At 55.8% G+C, this 20,235-nt stretch overlaps 4 protein-coding genes across 4 annotated transcripts; 3 read left to right on the top strand and 1 right to left on the bottom strand.

The window, feature by feature from the left end:
* Positions 1 to 4,292: 4,292 nt before the first annotated feature.
* On the top strand, positions 4,293 to 8,413 carry EsH8_IV_001248 (hybrid sensor histidine kinase/response regulator; the record flags this gene model as incomplete). The annotated part of the gene is made up of 3 exons (XM_083266138.1): positions 4,293 to 4,363; positions 4,529 to 7,606; positions 7,663 to 8,413. 3 exons carry the CDS (start codon positions 4,293 to 4,295, stop codon positions 8,411 to 8,413), a joined length of 3,900 nt encoding a protein of 1,299 aa, XP_083125033.1.
* Positions 8,414 to 9,851: 1,438 nt separating this feature from the next.
* EsH8_IV_001247 (flavin-containing monooxygenase) lies at positions 9,852 to 11,808 on the top strand (the record flags this gene model as incomplete). Its single annotated transcript, XM_083266137.1, has 2 exons — positions 9,852 to 10,258; positions 10,314 to 11,808. 2 exons carry the CDS (start codon positions 9,852 to 9,854, stop codon positions 11,806 to 11,808), a joined length of 1,902 nt encoding a protein of 633 aa, XP_083125032.1.
* Positions 11,809 to 12,389: 581 nt separating this feature from the next.
* Positions 12,390 to 12,860, bottom strand: EsH8_IV_001246 (uncharacterized protein; the record flags this gene model as incomplete). The annotated part of the gene is made up of 2 exons (XM_083266136.1): positions 12,390 to 12,601; positions 12,701 to 12,860. 2 exons carry the CDS (start codon positions 12,858 to 12,860, stop codon positions 12,390 to 12,392), a joined length of 372 nt encoding a protein of 123 aa, XP_083125031.1.
* A 3,207-nt stretch (positions 12,861 to 16,067) lies between these two features.
* EsH8_IV_001245 (uncharacterized protein) lies at positions 16,068 to 16,610 on the top strand (the record flags this gene model as incomplete). Its single annotated transcript, XM_083266135.1, has 1 exon — positions 16,068 to 16,610. One exon carries the CDS (start codon positions 16,068 to 16,070, stop codon positions 16,608 to 16,610), a length of 543 nt encoding a protein of 180 aa, XP_083125030.1.
* Between the last annotated feature and the right edge of the window lie 3,625 nt (positions 16,611 to 20,235).

The following is a 20,235-nucleotide window of genomic DNA, read 5'->3' as shown; positions in this document are numbered from 1 at the left end:
TGCTGAGTAGCTCCAAAGGCAAAGGGAGGGGGGGCAAATGTTGGTTGGGCCCGACGTGCCCGAGTTCCTGATGACTGACATCACTTGAGTGTGGCTGAGTGGTATTGTTTGCCCGCCCGCCGACCCGTGTCGAACATGGCCACTTGGAGTTCGTGGCAGCAATCGGACGGTTATTTTTGGGGGCGGTGGGAGGGATCTTTGTCACAGAAAGCTGCGACCTGAACCTTACCAGTCGTCGCGTTACAGGCAGCAGGTTCGTTGGTTGGTTGATGCAAAAAGTCCTGCTCCCACTCATCATTGTTGCAGACAGAGACATTGAAAAAAAAGTCGTAGATGACGAGGCCGGGCTGCAGTAAGCCACGCGTTACTGATTGTGAGAGAAGGGGGAGGGGTGCGACGGCGACGGCTCCAACTCCGACTCCCGGCGGTGGTCAGTGAGGGCTTTTTTTCCCTTGTTTATTTCCTAGGGACCGTGACTGCTGCTGTCTGGGCCCTCGGACTGTAAACAATGCTCAGTAGAGGGGCATATGGTCAAAACCCCAGGCGGCAGCTTATCGAAGATGGCACATCTGTGCAGCAGACGATCAATCACGCACGATACAATGATGGCCTTTTTCCCATTCTTTCTTCGCTGGATGTTGTTCTCCACTGAATCCGCGTGCGCAGCCGCGCTACTTGGCCGATGGTGAGTTTGACGATGCCTGCAGTCGATGGCCATGGCGGGAGTTTGACAGGCCCGCCCTTGGCATGTCCCATCATGTTCGGATAAGAGAGGCACCCTTCGGTCCCGGCCGTGGTGGCCCGGACGCTCTTCCTGACAACCACGTGACGGTGATCGCGACGATCACGCGCGGCGGTCGGGGACGTTGACCTCCGCCTCCAACCCCACCAGCCACCATGGCTGCGTCGTCGATATCGGGAGGGTCGGGGGTTCCAGGGCGCCACACCCGAATGTTGGCAGGCCAAGTTGTGGCCGGCCGCCGCAGTTGCAGCTGCAGCAGAGGCAGAGAGCCGGGAGCGTGGCCGAGTGTGAGGTTTATGTCGTCACTCGCCACCGCTCGGCCAGAATGCACCGCCTCAGCAGGTTCATATGGCGGAGGATATCATGAGACTTTGGACAATGAGGTCGCGACGAGATTTATTATTGAAACATGAAGCAGGGCTGAGCAGGGAAGATGGAGCAAAAGAGAGAAGGGAACAGAAAAGAAAGGTTATAAAATTAGAAACCAAAACAAAACCTTGGTTTGCAGTGTCGTCAGTCAATAAGTCACCGGACAATTCAAGACGATGACGATGAATTCTTGATCATGGCGATGATGGAGGCTTAAAATGTCGCCTCTGCATTGAGCCAATTCTTCAGTAAGAGAGTCACAAAATGATGGATGCGTTGGTGGCCTGCCAGGTGGTCTGCCAGGTGGCGACAGTCGGCAGTGCTGTTAGGGTGCATGAGATGCATATCGATTGACTAGAGAAACGGATGGCATAATCGCATGGCTCGGGGGGATGACGATAAGAAACTAGCGGGGGATAATTGCATCTGCCGAGGTGAGGGGAAGGCACTGGGCAGACAGAATGTATGTGGGAAGGCACCGACAGGCAGGGCTTGCGTCTTCGTCCTGCTCCTGCTCCTGCGATCTGGATCTGGATCTGGTGCAACTCGGATCGGGGGAGACGGGCAACCCCTGTGGTGGACGACCTCGCCAATTCAATGAGAGAGGGTGGGGGCTGAGCGCACGTGATTGGGGGGGATTTGGTCTCGACCGGTCCACGTCGAGAACCGCAACAGTGTATCACAGCCACACACACACCCCTGGCAGGTTTGTTGGCGGCGGCGGCGCACGAACATGCCACAGCAACAGGTGTTTGGGGCTTCCCTCCCCCGCCCCCCCACCATTCGGCAGATGAAGGACGGCGAGATGAGATGACGGCGGGCGGACGTGCAAAAGACAAGAAAGAGGGGCCCTACCTAGTTTCTGGTGAGAAGGGCTGGAGATATCGATGTCGTGTCGTGGGCACGAGCAACGGTATTTAGTGTGTGCAGTGTGCAAGTCGTGATAGTGGTGTAGCCGGTGGGATGCGATGGACCTAGGTAGTACACCAACCTGACTGGAGTGCGATTTGTTGCGTGCTCCCCTATGCCCACAACGGATGCAACCACCATGGCACCTCGCTCGGCTGCTCCAATACTGCTACCACCACACACACCACATGCCGTAGGGATGCAACCCTCAAAGCCAGGGAATCGGAGGCACGGTTGGCATCCATCCAGCGCGCCCTCCTGCCTCCCTTGCGCGAGTTGTGCCACGGTGAGGCGCAAGCGAGGAACACGATGTTGCAGGAGGGGAAGGCAGGCAGGCATGCACTATCCGAACGTATCTAGGAACTCCCGTCTGGGCCAGACCGGTCCACGGCTATTGGTACAGTTTCGGCAGCGAGGGAAAGGGCGAGACAGAGATGGGGAGGAAGGAAAGGCCTGCAGGTGGATGGATGAATGGACGGATGGATGTACCATGATTTGATTTAATTCATTGATCCATCCATCGGGGCTTCCCGTCTCGCCTCGCCTTGCCTCGCCTCCGTCTCTTTCTCTCTTTGAACAATGTACCATGGGGTCTAACGAACGATCAAACGCCCACAAAGAGGCGAGACGAGGCAAGACGAGGCAAGGCAAGGCAAAGAACTTCAAGAATGAAAGGGACGGAATCACCCGTTCCGGTCCTTTGTTCCTTGTCCATTTTCGTTATGGTCTTCCCTTTTTTTCTCCTTTTTCTGCGGTTCGCTCGGTTGCTGGCCTGGGTCGAAATAAACTGCTTACATAAGGCAGGACGCCCAGAGGCGAGAACACTGTAGGGCCGCACTGTCGAGTCTAGGCCGTGGGTGGGGTCGAGGGCCCCCGCTGATTGCCGACCAGAGGCGACGCCATTCTGATGCCAAAAAGACGGCAAAGCGAGACTGGGCGACGGCAAATTCCACCTTCGCCATCAGAAAATTTGCATGGGGGCGGCATGCCAAACCCCAATGGTTCCTAGGGCCCCCCCCTGGTCCCCCCTGCTCGCGCACTGTGTGCTCCGGGCCAATCGATAAGCGACCGTCTCCTCCCAGCGGGGTCCGCGCTGCCTTGGTCGCTAGCCCAGTCCAGCCCGCCGGCCCTGGACCCTTGTGCGTGCGTGTGTTGACTGTTGGCCATGTCCAATGTCCATCCAGCGAATGGGTGGGTTGGGGTGCCGGCCTTGCTTGCCCGCCAGTATCTTCCCGTACGTCATTTACTGTGGTGCAGTGTTAGTGCACGGCCAACTCTCCCACCCCGTCCCATTGCCCATTCGCCACCCGAGCGCGCTGCGCTGGCTACGGCTGGCCTCCTCCCTCGCGCTTGCTTTTCCAGACTGACGGACCGGGCAGACTCTGCTTGCTTGCTTGCCTGCTCGCTTTGTCTCGTCTGCCTGACCAAAACCTCCAACTTCCAGCCTTCAGTCTCCAGTTTCGTGTCTCCAGTCTCCCATCCGTCGCCCTTCGTCGTCATTCCGATCCGATCCTGCACTTTGCATCGCTCTTTTCCCTCTTCCCCCTCCATCCCTCCTCCTGCCTGTGGCCCGCGCTCTCGCCTTCGCCCTCTTACCGCTTTTCCCTCCCCCGCCATGGTCTAGCTAGCTGTCGCATTGCCAAAAGGAGCGTGCCCCGTTACCCGTGAGTCTGCTCTTCTCCTTTTGCTCTCCTCTCGAGATGCAGTGTCAATGTCTTGGCTCTTTTGCGCCTCCTCACATATCACATCGAGTCTGTCTCTTTTTTATTTAATTTTAGTTTTTATTTTATTTATTTTTGGCTTCCCTCCCCTTCCCCATCCCATCCCCAGCGTATCACAACCGCGGCCTCCCACCGGCCGCAAGTAAGCAGCAGCACATTCCCGGTACTTCGAGATCGGCATGGTCCGCGGCTAGCTTTGGATGCGGCCGCGGCTCCCGATGCCGATGCCGATGCCGCCCACTCTGCTTCCGGTGCTTACTTACCTTACCTGCCTGCTCCCTGCCCCGTTGGTGTCGCACTCGAGGCCCGTCCCAGCATCGCGCCTGCCTCGCTCGACATGACATGACATGACACCTGCCTGTTGCTCCGCATAATCATATCATGGTCGGCCCTGACGTACGAACCCCTAGGTCCGTCACTTTGACGTCCCTCTCCTCTCCCCATTCCCGGGTACCCGCCGCCGTCATCCGCCCGCCCTTCCGCGCTCGGTACTTGTCCCGAGGCCACCTGCCCGCCGCTCGCCCCGGGCAGGGTCGTAACTTCCTCCGGCCATGTCTGTGCCGAGCCCTCCTCCCCCCGTTAGAGTCGTCTCTGAGGGCCGCCGAGAGAGGGAGACGTTCAGGTCAGTTCCTTCTTCATCCCCGCCACCATTCCCCCTGCCTTTGACCCTATCGTTCCACCACACACACACACACTATGACATCCCTTCTCAGCCTCATCAATGTCATTTGTCTCCTTCACCACCACCCCACGTGCCTTTGGCCTCGTTCAACTGACCCTCACCCAGATATGACTCGTCGTTAATCGCCCAGGCTGTCCGCAACGATATCACCAGCCTCATTCCGTTCTCGGAGCTGACATCCTCTGCCGATCCCGCCTTGACCGCCTTTGCTGAACTCGGCGCACTGCGTCTCAACGCCTCCCGTGCCCTGATATCTCTTTTCGACAGCAAGTTCCAGTACATCGTCGCCGAGGCTACTCCTTCTACCTCCTTGACCCCCAATGACAAACTGGTCGACCCTGTCAATGGAGAGCATCTTACCTTCTGCGGTACATCCATTCCACGCTGGGCTAGCATATGCGAAATTGTTCTCGCTGGCCCAGAACCCTCCTGCGAACAGCCCACCCCGGACCAACCCGAATTGCCCGTGACGGTGATTTGCGACCTCACAAACGACCCTAGGTCGCCCGACCACCATCTCTGTCGCCAGTCGCCTCAGAATCGCTTCTTTGCCGGCGTGCCCATCAGGTCACAGAAGGGCATCAACATTGGTGTCTTTTCCATCTTTGGTGATAAGCCCCGTGAGGGGCTGGACGATGTGTCCATCCGGTTCATGCGGGACACTTCCAGGATCATTCTTGATTACCTGGATGCCAAACGCATCAGGGATGACCATCGTCGCGCCGACAGAATGGTTCGTGGTGTTGGAAGCTTCGTCGAGGGCAAAAGTACCGTGTCCGGGTGGAGGCAGAGGGCCGACCCGGCCTCCTTCGATGAACACCTGTCTTACGAGGGCGTCCTCAACAAGAACCAACAGCAGCTTCAGCAAGAGAGCGGGCAGCAGGCAGAAAAGACCCCGCCGCTGCAGGAAGAGTCCACCTCCCCTCGTCAGCCCAACTCCCCGGCGAACCGTCCCTCAACACCGACCGACCCTCTCCGTCGGATGAGCCAGAACCAGTCTTCGACAGCCTCTGTGAAGAGCAACCAGTCTGACACGGGCTCAACGTACGAGCAGAGCTCAGACCCCCACGCCGACCAGATAAAACTCGTATTCTCAAAGGCGTCAAACATAGTTCGCGAGGCCATCGAGGTGGAGAGCGTGCTCTTCCTGGATGCGAGCATCGGGTCCTTTGGCGGGCTTGCCGATTCGAGACCCTTTCAGGCTAGATCCTCGAACGCGGGCCTGTCGACCTCATCATCATCAGGCGAGGAAAAGGGTAGTCTCTCGGGCTCTGTCACCGAGCGAGACGATTCAGACGATGCCTTTTGCCGTGTGCTCGGCTTCTCGAGCTCTGCTGCGTCGAGCATTGATGGACACTCGCCCTTTCTGAGCCACTGTGCCGTTTCTGAAAAGCTTCTCACCAAGCTGCTACGGCGCTACCCGGAAGGAAAAATCTTCAATTTCGACGAGAACGGCTCCGTCCAGTCGAGTGACTTCTCGGGCGAAGATGCCAGCTCTGCTGAGACCCCGGCGGAGAATGTGGCTGAGGCTTCTTCTTCCACCACCCAGCCTCGGCAGATAAATACCCCTGAAAAGCCACGCCGCCGTCTCAGGGGTCGCTACTCCCGACGGAATGAAGGCAAACTGCTCAACACCATCTTTTCCGGGGCCCGGAGCATAGCCGTAGTTCCTCTTTGGGATGCGCAAAAGCAGCGCTGGTTCGCAGGCGGGCTCATTTGCACCAAAACCCCAACTCGGGTACTCACCATTGAAGGCGAGCTCAGCTACCTCCGGGCTTTTGGCATGGTCATAATGTCCGAGGTCAACCGCCTCAACTCTCAGCTGGTGGACAAGGCCAAGACGGACCTGTTGAGTTCACTTTCCCATGAGCTCCGCTCGCCCCTCCACGGCATCATCCTCGGCTCGGAGCTGCTCCACGACACATCCCTGGATGCCTTCCAAGGCGAGACGCTGGTATCGATCGAAAACTGCGGCCGCACGCTTTTGGAGACCATTGACCATCTTTTGGACTGGAGCAAAATCAACAATTTCATTGGGCCTTCGTCGAGACGCCGGAAGAGCGCCGCCGGTGTTGGTGATCGGGGACTCAGGGGCCGCGACCGGAAGATCAGCATCCAGGCAGGCATGATGAGCATCACATCGAATGTGGAGATTGACGTACTGGTTGAAGAGGTCGTCGAGAGTGTCTCCGCCGGTTTCAGTTACCAACGGGTGTCACTGGATCAACTTGCCAACAACAAGCCCGTTACAAACGCCGAGACCAACGTGATGCGCAGGCTTGATGGCATGCAGGCCCTGGAAGATGCCGCATCCGAGTCAAATAGACTTGGGGATTTGCAACTGGTCCTCGGCGACGTGGCCATCACCTTTAACATCACCCCGGCTGTCTCGTGGGCCTTCCACACCCAGCCTGGCGCCATCCGCCGGATCATCATGAACCTCTTGGGCAACTCGCTGAAGTACACGAGCGAGGGGTTCGTCAATGTCAGCGTGATTCAGTCGACCCCGAAAGATGGTTCGGTTGCCAACAACACTACTTTGGTAGATATCATCGTGACAGACTCGGGACGAGGAATCAGCGAGGAGTATCTTCGGTACCACCTCTTCTCCCCCTTTTCTCAAGAAAACAGCTTGTCCGCCGGTGCTGGTTTGGGCTTGAGCTTAGTGAACCAGATTGTCGCCAAGCTGGGGGGGACTATTCAAGTTTGGAGCAAGATTGGACAAGGAACGAAGGTAACCGTGCGCCTCCCGTTACAACCTGCGATCCCGGTGTCGCCAAACAACAGACTCCCTCCAAGCTACGCCAGCTTCAACGAGTTCGAGGCGTCGGTCAGTGAACTAGGGGGACTCCGAGTCAAGCTGTTAGGGTTTCCAACCGATTACGGAGTCCAAAGGGTCGAGGACTTGACGGGGAGCACCATTCCCGAAGGAACTCTGATTGGGAATGTTTGCCGGGAATGGCTTCAGATGCAGATCGTTGACGAGTCTGATGCGGACCAGCTGCTGCCAGACATGATTTTGTCTACCGAGAGGCATCTGGACCGACTCCTGTACGAACGACGCAACGGCATCATATCTACGCCTGTCGTGGTAATATGCCGGAATGCCCTGATCGCACGACGACTGGCGACCTCGCCAAGGTTCACTGGCAAAAAGGTTATTTTCGAATTCATCTCACAGCCGTAAGTTTATCCTTGACATGCTTATCTTTGAAGTTTCAGCCTGACCTGTATCCAAGCATCGGCCCGAGAAAACTTGCCAAGGTTCTTCTGCTGAGCTTTAGGCGATGGACCAAATCACAAGCCGGTGCGATCCCCACGCCCACCGCCATGTCGCTGGCCAGTGTGGCAGCGTCCAGTACCAACGGCAACACCCCGACGGGCCCTGAGTTGATGAAAAGTGCCGGAGAAAGTAACGAGACCCTGCCAGAACTGCCTGCCGAGGACGAACTCAGCCTCAAGCCGACGCCGACCGAGGACCAAACGCCCGAGGACCCCCAAACCGAAGACGCCGACTCGGGCAACGTGGTCCTCGCCGATCGAAGAAAAGAAACATCAACGCCGGTTTTGAACGGGACTGCCTCGACTCGAGAACCGAAGCAGGCCTCGTCGCCCAAGTTCCTCCTCGTCGACGACAACCCACTAAACCTCAAAATCCTGGCATCCTACATGCAGAAACTCGGCCACAAGTACCATAATGCAATGGACGGGAGGCAGGCGATTGAGGTCTTCCAACAGGGGGCCGGCGAGTTCCAGTGCATCCTCATGGACATATCGATGCCCGTGATGGACGGGTTCGAGGCGACGCGCCGCATCCGCGCGCTCGAGGCGGAGCGGGGGCTGTCGCGGTGCCACGTTTTTGCGCTCACGGGCCTGGCATCGGCGAGCGCGCAGCAAGAGGCGTTTGCCAGCGGCATCGACCTGTTCCTCACCAAACCCGTGCGGCTGAAGGAGCTGAACAAGATTTTGGAAATGAATGGGATTGCGTGATTACTTTGCTATTTTTCGGTTTTCATTTCTCCGACTGGGTGATATCACAAAAATGATTTTTGGCAAAAGGGATGAGCGGGGAAACTATACATAGTCAAAGGAGTTGGGAGGGAAACTGGGGAGGGGAGGAGGGGTTGGTTCTTGGTTGCACAAAGAGATACCCATGTTCATGTTGCTACACTGCAACGACCCGGTCAGAGTTATTAGACTTATTTCATTTCCGGTTTTATTTTATTTGAAGGGTGAGGGAAGGGGAGGGAACTCTGTCTGGATTATGGTCATATGAGAGCTGTGTCAGGGTTGGGTTAATGATGTCCTTGGCCGGCCTACGTTGAGTTCGTTGACGCGCATAATGCAGAGAAACAACCACATACGATGATGTAGCTGCCTGGACATAGCAATTTTTGGGAAGGGGACGCCGCTTGAGGAGTGGTCAGTTGAGTGTAGGTATATACAGAAAAGAAAGACGGGTTATTTTCACCACGTTTATACGGAGTTCGGCGCCAATGAGCCGGAGCTGTCGGGGCCCAACTCCCCAAATCGCTCCGGTGGGGAGGTTTTCGGCCTGCGGCACTTCCCCCCCGACGAGGACTGGGAGCCGGGCTGGCCATGTGTTGGATTGGACCAGGGCTCTTGTTGCATCACCTCGTGGTGCGAAATTCTTGAGAGCCACCGCCCATCGTGTTCGGTGAGGACTTGTAACCAATAAACAGCATTGTCCAGCAGACCTTGATGGTAATTATTCCGAAACATTGCACAAATGCACTGCCAAGGAGAGAGGAGGGGGCATGTGCGAGTCCCAACGATGCCGGGCGGCTTCGCGGTGCGGAGGGCGCGGGGACCGTCGGGCGCTAGCTGTGGGAGCCGGAGGGGACATGTGGGTGCTGCGGCTCGGGACGACACGCTTCGGCGTGGTGGTGGTTGCTGTGAGGCTGTAGATCTTTCTCGCCCGCCCTTGGCAAGTTGTTGGCACTGGCGCATGTGGACCGGGATACTGTCTAACCTCAGTCCGTAACCAGGCCATGGGCTGTGAATAGGATGGACCTTGGCAAGGTGTACATGTCCGTTCGTACAGGCGGGGGGCGGCCCGAAACTGTCAACTTTGGATCCGAGCTTGGATCGTGAGCAACGCGGAGCTTGGCATTGTCCGTGATTCCGAACGGACGATTGGCCGCCCATGGGTTTCTCCTGAGCAGAAAGGATGGCGCCCTGTGTCGTAGAGTTGGCGAACTCGCCTCCACATGCATGGTTTATACAACGTCCAAGATGGGAGAGGGAGTATCGGGATTTATAAGAGCATCTACGAAGCCCGTCCGGCCAAAAGGGTAAATCGAGCGTGAGCAAACCAGTCACCCAAACATCGCATTCAAATCTTTCTTTCTCCCCAGACCTTGTCGACATCAGGGGTTACATACACGTCGGAACCCGGCCGCTCACCATGACTGCCCCGGAGAACCTGCTCGAGAAGTACGCCGCGGAGCGCGACAAGCGCCTCCGCCCCGAGAACCTCCAGAAATGGGTCAGCTTCCGCGATTCCGGGCTTGCCGACATGGACCGCGACCTTTACATCGACCACGAAGGGCTGCGTTCCCGGGACCAGCCCCTCAAGGACGGCGGCGAGGTGCAGGTGCTCATCGTCGGCGCCGGCATCCACGGCATTGTCATGGCGCACCGCTTGGTGACCGAGGCCGGTGTGAGGAGCGAGGACCTGGTCCTCGTTGACAGGGCTGGCGGCTACGGGGGCACGTGGTACTGGAACCGCTACCCCGGCGTCATGTGCGACGTCGAAGGGTACTGCTACTTGCCCCTTCTCGAGGAGACGGGATACGTGCCTACGCAGAGATAGTAAGTGCACTGGCTGCGAACGCATGAGACTTCACATTGGCTGACAATAACAAAGCCCTACCGGCGACGAGATTCGTGGGCAGTGCGAGAGGGTTGCCCGCCAATTCAACCTCAGGGGCCAGTTCGGCACGACCACCAAGCACCATGAGTGGGACGAGGACTCCCGTCGCTGGGTCGTCGCGATGGAGCAGGACAACGGCCCCGGCCGGGCGACCGAGCCCTTGACCGTCAAGGCCCAGTTCCTCATCACCGCGGGCGGCGTCCACCCGACGCCGCAGATCCCCAGGCTCAACGGCCTCGACGTCTTCCGCTCCGCGCTCGGCAAGCACGTCATACACACGGCGCGCTGGGACTGGGCGTACTCGGGCGGCTCCCAGGCCGAGCCCGACATGGCGAACCTCAAGGGCAAGACCGTCGGCATCATCGGCACGGGGGCGACGGCGGTCCAGGTGCTGCCCCACGTGGCCAAGTGGGCGGGGCACGTGTACGTGTTCCAGCGGACGCCGGCATACGTGGGGCCGCACTCGCAGAAGGCGACGACGAAGGAGGACTGGGAAAAGATCGCGGGCAGGCCGGGGTGGCAGTACGAGCGCCAGGCAAACCTCGACGCCTCCCTCACCCGAGAGCCCGACACCCCCGACCTGGTCCAGGACGGCTGGAGCCGGGCGCCGGCGCTGACGGCCATCCTGGGTGGCGGGAGCAGGACCGTCAAGGCCGGGGAGGAGGAGGCGCACGAGCGCGCGCTGGCCGAGCTGGACCTCCCGTGGACCGAGGAGATGCGCCGGCGCGTCGACGCCGAGGTCGCGGACCCGGCCGTCGCCGCGCGGCTGAAGCCGTGGTACCCGGGCTTCTGCAAGCGCCCGACGTTCCACGACGGCTACCTGTCGGCCTTCAACGCGCCGCACGTCACCCTCGTCGACACGGACGGCGCCGGCGTCAGGGCCTACACGCCCGCCGGCGTCCGCGCCGACGGCCGCGAGTACGCGCTCGACGCGCTCGTCCTCGCCACGGGCTACACCAACGCCGTCGCCGACCCCTGCCCGCAGACGGCCGTCAACGCGCCCGTCGTCGGCCGCGGGGGGCGCTCCCTGCGCGACAAGTACGGCGCCGCCGACTACGGCTCGCTGTTCGGCGCCGCCACCCACGGGTTCCCGAACCTGTTCTTCTGCAGCGCCGCCGGCAGCGGCACGTCGGCCAACCTGACGCCCGCGCTGGACGCCAACGCCCGGCTGGTCGCGCACGTGGTGGCGCGGGCGCTCCGGGCCGCGGCCGCGGCGGGTGGCGACCCGGGCCGCGCGGTCGTCGAGGTCTCGAAGCGGGCCGAGGACGAGTACACGGCGAGGGTCGCCGAGCGGGCGCGGTGGTTCTCGGCGATGCCAAAGTGCACCCCGAACTCGTTCCTGGAGGCCAAGATCGGGGCGAAGGAGGCGAGGGACGAGGAGCTGGAGCGGAGGAAGTCGCACTGGGGAGGCGGGATCCTGGATTTCCAGCGGATGGTGGACGAGTGGAAGGAGGCGGGGGATATGCGCGGCGTTATTGTCGAGGGATGAGTTATAGCCTGCTGTTTGGATTTGGCAAGCGTGTCTGTCTGTGTGTGCTTTACACTGTGTATGGCTCCTAACAAGGGTTTAGTTTGGCCAGTATTAGAAACTCTTTGTTTGTTCCTAGGAATCTGCTGGCTAATGAAGTGAGGTCATCAATTTGTATGTGATGTTCGTCCGTTGGCACCGTCCGCTGGCCTAAACCGTTCCCATCACCGTCATCAAATAACCTCGATCCGAGTTCGAGTTCCTGTTGGGACACCCAATTTCAGTTTCCGTCCCATGTAATCCGGTGACCGAGCCCAAAAAATAGTTCTCTTGCACCCAACAGACCTGGGGATAAAACCCGAGCTTCCAAACGGCCACTTTTCCTTCTATTACAGAGCCCATCTTGTCATCTGAACCATTGGGGGAATATAATGCGTAACTTAACTCCGTCGCAATCTTACATTAAACCATCGAATCCCGCCCTTTTATCTATCCCGCCCGATTTCCCTTAAAACTTAACAGCCTTCTTACCAAATACAAACCCTTCTGCCGTTGAAGCAAAGTTTCACACGGGTTTCTTTTCAACCCGCCCCCTCCCCATTTTAAATGACATAACCATTAGCAATGACGCTAGCGGTCAGATTCTCCATAATCTCCATCGTCTCCATCATCATTTCGATCTGTTCTTTTGTGGTGGATCGGAAGTCATCCACGGAGCTGACTTGGCCGTTCTCGAGAGCCAGCATGGCTCTGGCAGTGTGCATGGACTCCAACAGCGTCCTCCTGCTATACTCGCCGCAGAGGTCCTCGCAGACTGGCAGCCGGTTAGGTCAATGTGCGGGTGGGGCTGTTCCTCGCCCTGGACGTACAAGGCCTCCAGGGGGTAGTTGTCGGCGTGGAGGATATAGCTTACAAGGTGACATGAGGCGAAACTCGGCGCTGGGGAACAGAATGTCCCAGAGTCTCTTGAACTGTTCCAGGTTCTTCTCCTTCCCTTCGTCCGAGTTTTTCTTGTACTTTGTTTTGAGGTGTTCCGGTTCGTCCTGGATCCTTGCCCATTGGTCTTCGGTCATGAATAATTCAGGCTGGTTTCGCCGAGAGACACTCGTGCCGGGTTCCCGCCGATGCGTTCTCTCCAAGTGTCGTCTGAAGGAACAGAAATTTAGTGAATGAAGTTCGTATCATGAACAAAGGTTTTTTTTTCTTTGTCAACGCGGGGGTTCGGGACCGTATATACTTACCTCAAATCGGTATACTCTTTGAAAGCAGTCCGGGGGCGGCAGCTTCTGGGGGGTTCCAAGCACACGAAGCAGTATGGGCAGAGCCAATGCTTCTTCGCGCCTCTTTTGTTGACGCGTGCTTTCTTGTTGGGTTTCTTGCTCCCATCCTGGTCGGCTTCGTCATCTTCGTCGTCCTCATTACTCTTTGGCTTCCCCCTCTTCCGGGACCCTTTGGGTGGCGTCGTCTTTCCAAACGAAGCTTTGGACAGTCCGGACGAACTGGTTGCCGTTTGCGATGAAGACGTGGTGTCCTGAGACGACTCACCGTCGGCAGGTTCAACGTCAACGCCTCCAAAGCTTCTCTTCCCCTCCTCTTCCTCTCCCTCTTTTTTTTCTTCGTCGGCTTCATCACTGCAGTCTTCGCTCTCGGCGCGTAAATTTTCGTCGACACCTTCGTCCTCATCGATGTATTCTTTGGACGAACACTGTGTTTCTCTCCCGAAACAGGGGCAGCCATGCTGAAGAATCCCTTTTTTATCTTCGGGGAGACTCTGTATGGCGTCGATGATGTATCTGGTGTAACCAGGTCGGTTTCCGAGAACCTGGCGGATGGAGGCGAAAAGGGCGGTGGTTCGGTCCACGCTCGTCGATGCTGCCGCGGGCCGGGAAGTTAAAACACGTTGGATCTCCCGGGCTTCTTGGGCGGGTCCCTTGGTTTCTGACTGGAATGCAAGAAGAATCGGGTAAATGAATTCGAGGTCACGCCTAGACCCGGGAATCGGGGATGATGCCCTTTCAAACAGACCTCGGCTCTGCGTGCTGAAAGACCCAATCTTCTCTAATACACGGGCCCTCTGCAGTTTCTCGCTCTTTATGCCATCTGTCGATCTAGGGTCGAAGCCTACAGGCATGTCGCTGGTGTCATAGCACCAGATGTTGTACCGGACGGACAACGATTCCTTCGTTTTCTCCGGGAACTGGCAGCCAGTGATTCATATTAGCGCACTGCCTCGACCAGAATGGCATTATCCACGCCCTGCGAATGGTGACAAACAACGCGGCGAACTCACCGACCCGGCAGAGCATTCAGAGACAGAGAGCACCGGCACATAGGTGCAGTGGTCGAAAGATCTGGACTGAAAACGAGCGGCCCCCTCAGCTTCTCCCTCGCCCAAACTCTCAGAGTCCCCCCCATCGGTCCCCAGGCATACTCTCAGGGAGGCCATGTCGAGATTTGTTTACGCGCTTCGTGTGAGGCTGTCGTTGCCCCGATCGCTGCCGCCACGGAGTCGGGCGGTCGGGAGCGGAGGATGGGCGATTGAATTACCATGGCGTTGGGGAGAGACATCGGTTGGTATATGTACGTGGCTGATATTGGCATTTGGCCCGACTCCCATCATCGCATCACATCGTGTACGCAACTGCGGTGATGTTTTGTGCCAGAACATCCTGATTGGATGTCATGTACCCACTTCTCATCCAGCTGAGAGTGAGCCGCTGCGCAGACCGCCCTGGTGGTCTTGGTGGCGCCTGGTGCAGAAGACCCGACCAGGAGCCAAGATACCACGTCAGGAAGCAGACACGAGGATTTTGACATGTTGCCGGAAGAAACACCTCTCGGCCAGGCAGAGAGAAGGTTGAAAAGCCACCCCCAAGGTCTTCCCGAGCTGAATGATGAAAAGAAGCCATACCGGCCTTGCATCGAAAGATGGTAACGTATCCTGCATCGGTACTCAGGGCTGAGGAGAGGGGGAGTGGGGGGCTACCATGAGTACGCAAGAAGATCCCCCAGAAAGCCAGGACACAGATCACCCAGCCAGTGTTCTACGCAGTGCCGTACAATACATGTGTACGTACCTACATTCCATCTTCTGCCCGGCGCCCACCATGCACAACTCTGCATTCCTCTGCCACAAATAACCCTGATAATATGCTTAGGCACTCCGAGCCAGACAAAAGCAGCCCAGAGACGGAGTAGCTTGTGCCTCCATGGCCAAGACATATCCTTGCAGGGCCGGAAAACGTGTCAACCGACAGCCACATGGCCACCAGGCATTCATGCCGTTTTTACACATGCAAGACGGGGAGAGCTGGTGGAGGGGCAACGGTGCGGGCCATACGGCCCCAGTAGTTTATCTCATATCCTCGAACTGCTCCACGCGGGGGGACAGAGGCAGGGGAGGTTAGTGTTACACCAATTACAACTGCAGCGCTCACAGCCTGGCTAAGCCCCGGGCCTTAGAACCACCTGACGCGCGGATGCACGTATGGATCTGGTAATTCGATTGCTTGCGTTAAGTTGTAATGATCGCGGTTCATGTGTTTCACTCGCTTGTCAACCGCGTTATGGCTTGGGGACTCTTCATTTCCTGCGTCTACTCAGAAATCAGATCATAGCCTCCAATTCTTGACTTTTTTGATCAAACAAAAGCCTCAGTAAGTTCCCCTTCAATTTGCCGGCAATTACTTCAAAAGCCCATTCGTAACTTCAACCTGGGCTTCTCCACTAAGCAAAAGCCTCAACAATTTCTCTCCATACTCCCCATTCTCTGCAGTCTCCTTGGCGACTTCTTCTGCCACCTTGGCTTCCTCGTCTCGTCGATCAAGCAGAAGCCTCATCAGCTCCACTCCACACCACTCATTCCCTGCGGCCGCCTTGACGACTTCTTCTGTGATCTTGACTTCCAGACCTTGTTGATCAAACAGCAGCCTCATATCCTTTTTGCCAGACCATTTGTTACCTGCAGTCGCCTTAGCCACTTCCTTATCGCCTCCTCGACTACGCAGAAATTTCCCTGCCTTGACGAATTTTTCTCTCTTGACTTCTTCGCCTCGTCTATCAAGCAGAAGCTTCATCAGCTCCTTTTCTTGCTCCTTATTATCTGCAGCCACCTTGACGACTCCTCTTGTCACCTTGACTTCTTTGCCTCGTCGATCAAGCAGATATCTCATCATTTCCGTCCCATGCCCTCTATTTCCTGCAGCCGCCTTGACGACTTCTTCTGTCAACTTGACTCCTTCGCCTCTTAGATCAAGCAGATAACTCATTATCTCCATCCCATGCAACTCATTTCCTGCAGCTGCCTTGACAGCTTCTTCTGTCACCTTGACTTCTTCACCTCGTCGATCAAGAAGGAGCTGCATCAACTCCTCTCCACCACCACTACTCCCTGCAGCCGCCTTAATGGCTTCTTCTGTCACCTTGACTTCTTCTCCTCGTCTATCGAGCAGGAGCTTCACCAGCTCCACTCCACCACCACCATTTCCTGCAGCCGCCGTGACAACTTCTTCTGTCACCTTGACTTCTTCTCCTCGTCTATCAAGCAGGATCTCCACCAGGTCCACTCCACTGCCACTATTACCTGCAGCCGCCTTGACAACTTCTTCTGTTACCTTGACTTCTTCGCCACGTCGATCGAGCAGGTACCTCATCATATCCATTCCACACCTCTTATTCGTTGCAACTGTCTTGACGATTCCTTCTGTCACCTTGACTCTGTCAGTGCGTCTGCGGAGCAAGAGCTGGAGGATGCTGAGCCCCTGCTGATCTGCCTTCTCAATAAAATCTACTATGATCTTGATGTCGTCTCGAGGATGACCTAAGACCGCCTGAACCACGTCCATGCCATGATCACCTAAAATTCGACTTACGTCTCTGGTGATCTCAACGTCGCCCCCGCGCCGGTCTAGAAGCAGCATAAACGAATCTACCCCCTGCTGTGCTATATGTTTAACGAGTTCCTCAGTGACCCTAATATCGTCTTGAGGGTGACTTAAGACCAGCTGAGCCACGTTCATGCCGTGATCCCCCGAGATTCGAATTACGTCTCTGGTGATCTCAACTTCGCCCCCGCGCCTGTCCAGGAGCAGCATAAACGAATCTTTCCCCTGTTGTGCTATATGTTTAACGAGTTCCTCAGTGACCCTAATATCGTCTCGGCCAGGATGTAACGCCAGCTGAACTGGGTCTATGCCATTCTGAAGTAAGGCCTGCATAGTGTCCCGAGTTATCTCTACGCGGCCATTCTTCTCTGCTAAAAATGTGCCCAAAGCTGTTGTATACCCGTATTTCCAAAAATTGGAAAACCTTCCGCGAATAACTTCTTGAAACGCAGACCCGGTCTTGAAATAATCCATTAGACTCGATCGTGTGCACCATGTGTAGTTGATGACGGCTTCTGAAAGCCAAACCATTGAGTTGTGCTTCTGCATGAAATCTCGCACCTCGTCGATGCCGGCCCCAGATAGGACCATTTTCTCCAAGGCGAGAGCGGAAAGACTCGGGATACTCGTCTGTAGGTCGGCAATTTTCGCTAGGCTGAGGGTATCAGGCAGGATCTTATCGCCAAACAAAAAGGCTACAATATCCCTTACGACAGCCTCTTCCGTTTTCGTGTAATCTGCAGTAATCGTTCTGTCTTTTATTTCAATATCGGAGGCGATACCCAGGAGGGCATACAGCCTGTCACGAGGATCACTCGCTTGGCTTTCTCTGAACCTCCACAGTAAGGTACAGATATTTGACTTCTGCGCCCGCCATGAAGACTTCCTTGATGGGCCTGGCATAATATCAATGATTGCCTGACACTGGTTATCTGGTTCGACGCCAAGAAGTTTTGGTGCCATGGAAAAGGGTCTTGTATCGATCCAGCCTTCACTACAGCCAATGGAAGCCTTACGAGCGTTTGCCACCTCCTGTAGAACCCAAACCCGACTGAACCACTCATTGGTCATCAGCCTTTTGAGCTGTGATGGATAGTCATGGATAGGCTGGCCTTCCTGCACCTTCTTCCAGACGTCGGACCATCTAAGATCGCCAGGGGGCCAATTCTCCCACGCCACTTGCGGAACGCTCCTCTTGAACCTTTGAAGCAGCGAAAAGAGGTGACTAGTAGTGTGTTCGACATGACCCAGCCAACACAAGACGTTGTCGGCATACTCGTATACTTTGCCCATCCATCCAACCTGATGTCCACGTTCTCGTATATTGCTTTGGTCAATACAGAGAGCATCAACCCAGAGTATGCGATCTTCATAGTCGCGGCGTAAACTTTTGAGGGCATCAAATAAGTGTTCAGTGACAAATAGCACTTTTCCATCCACCAGGACTGTGCGGCGAAGTCTGGTACTATCTCCCCAGCAGTATGATAATGCTTCGTAGGGTATGTAGTTTAGGTCGTTATGATTGTTGACTTCGGCTGTTCTGTTGTTTCCTTCCTCCGGTAGGTATGCTTGGAACAGGCGGCAATAAATTGGTTCACTCTTAAGTCCCTTTCCAAGGCTAAGAAGTCGAAAACCTGGACGTTCGAGGTCAAAGGGTTTGTAGGTGTAGTAACTTGCCAAGGGCGGTTCGCAGATAAGGGTATCGGTGCTAATACGACGGGTTAAGCAGCTTAGATACGAAACGACAACCTTACAAACCTCAGCAGATGGCAAGTAGCTCTGATTGATGCTAGCATAGGCAGCAATACCAGCGATAACTACAAGTGATTGAGAATTCATACTTGCTGCAGTTGTATCAAAGCAAGCGATGTCATTCTCATCACTAAAGCGATCAATAAGGACCACATCATCTAGAACCTTGGTTGAAGTCGCTATCAAACCGCGGTAAGCCATCCGCCGACGTTGAGGGTTGCCTTTATCGAGGGTCCGCAGCCAGTCACTACGTCCTTCCTCGTTGAAGAGGTCCTCAACAGCCACTGCAACATTTTCAGGGACATGTTTCGGCTCGCGGGTCATAATGAGGCGCTTTTGGGTTGCGGTATCCTTGGCATCAAAGTAAACGACGCCATTGTGCAGGCCTGGCCGCGTTCCAACGACGATGTCGCCCACACGAGCACGTCCCGTTTGAGACGCAACCGCGTTAACGCTCACCAAGAAGCCCGCCCGAACCGATGGGAACTCTTGTAGCAAGTTGTCGACAATATCTCCAGTGTTCCGAGGTGCGGTAGCGGGACCCTTGCTTGCAACAACGACATTGTGTCGTCCAACCCTGCCAGTGCTGTAGGTCGCGTTCAAGATTGCGGAGTGATAATGATCATGGATCTCGTCGAAGAAGGAAGTAGCGATGGCGTGATGATCAGGGGAGGACAGAATCCAAGCGATATTGTAACTATGAGGATCCATGGCGGAGCCAAAGGTAACGCAGATTTAGCTTGTGGCCGATGTGATGGGAGAATCCAAGTTGTAGACAGTAATTGCGCTGTGAATGGAAACAAGGCTCCGCGGGGCATATGTTAATGAACAGGACGGAAGCGGATACCAAGTGATTTATTTCTTTTAATTAAAAAATAGAGACGGGAGTATCCCCTCGTAGAAGGTCATTTGTTACGAATAATAACCTCCCCCCTTCATTGGGTTTTATGTTATGAGGCTTTGTTGGGGGTTTGGGTACAAGTGCACAGGAGTCATTTAGCGAGCAAATGACGAGCAATCTCATGCGACTCAGGGGAGAAAGTGTAGTGGCGCAGTGGGTTATCGTCTGCAATACCAAGCCACCTATGCGCGACTGACAAACATTATTCGCTGCGAGTGAGTTGTTTGTCACAGCCAGGTGGCACAGCATACTGGATAAGGCGCCTAATTGGTCTACTGTTGAGTGCTGTCACACGCCAACAGGGCGAAGTCAGATGGACGAATGGGCATGACTAGAAATGTCCAAAGGACGGAGCCATTCATATCGAACGAAACTATTGTGATTTCGGTTGGTGGTGTTAAAGATAAGGCAAGCTTGAGGGCTGATTGCTCCTGCAAAATGAATCAACCACACTCGATCGGGAACTTGTCTCTGCACATGCAGCTATGGATGGATGTCCCATTTATGGTAGAAACTTCTGGGTCTTCCCGCCGTAAAATTAAGTGTAGAGAAGCTCATATGTTGCTGGCCCTTCATTATTCCGTTCAATGGTTCATGTTACACCTACTGCACCTCAGGATCCTGAAGGGGCTCTCCGGGAAAGGGGTTTAGATTCTCTCCGCACCTGCGTAGATACATGTGCTGACAGATTGTCGGCATATATCGGTTTTGGGTCACTCACCAGCCGCCCCTTGTATAATGACTTTCCTCAAAGACTGTTCTCGAAATGCAGCATCAAAAGTCGATACAAGCCCTTGTATGCCGAGATGTAGACTAGTCCCGGCATCTACCAACTAGCCCAGAGACGACGCCTTGAGCGGGACAGCCCCGAACCCGTTCCGAACACGCCCCACACTCCCTTCTCTTGTTGCT

Source organism: Colletotrichum jinshuiense, chromosome 4 (genome assembly GCF_051148585.1).
Source record: "Colletotrichum jinshuiense chromosome 4, complete sequence".
In the NCBI taxonomy this organism is placed as follows: Eukaryota; Fungi; Ascomycota; class Sordariomycetes; order Glomerellales; family Glomerellaceae; genus Colletotrichum; species Colletotrichum jinshuiense.
This window is presented reverse-complemented; position numbering and strand designations above follow the sequence as displayed.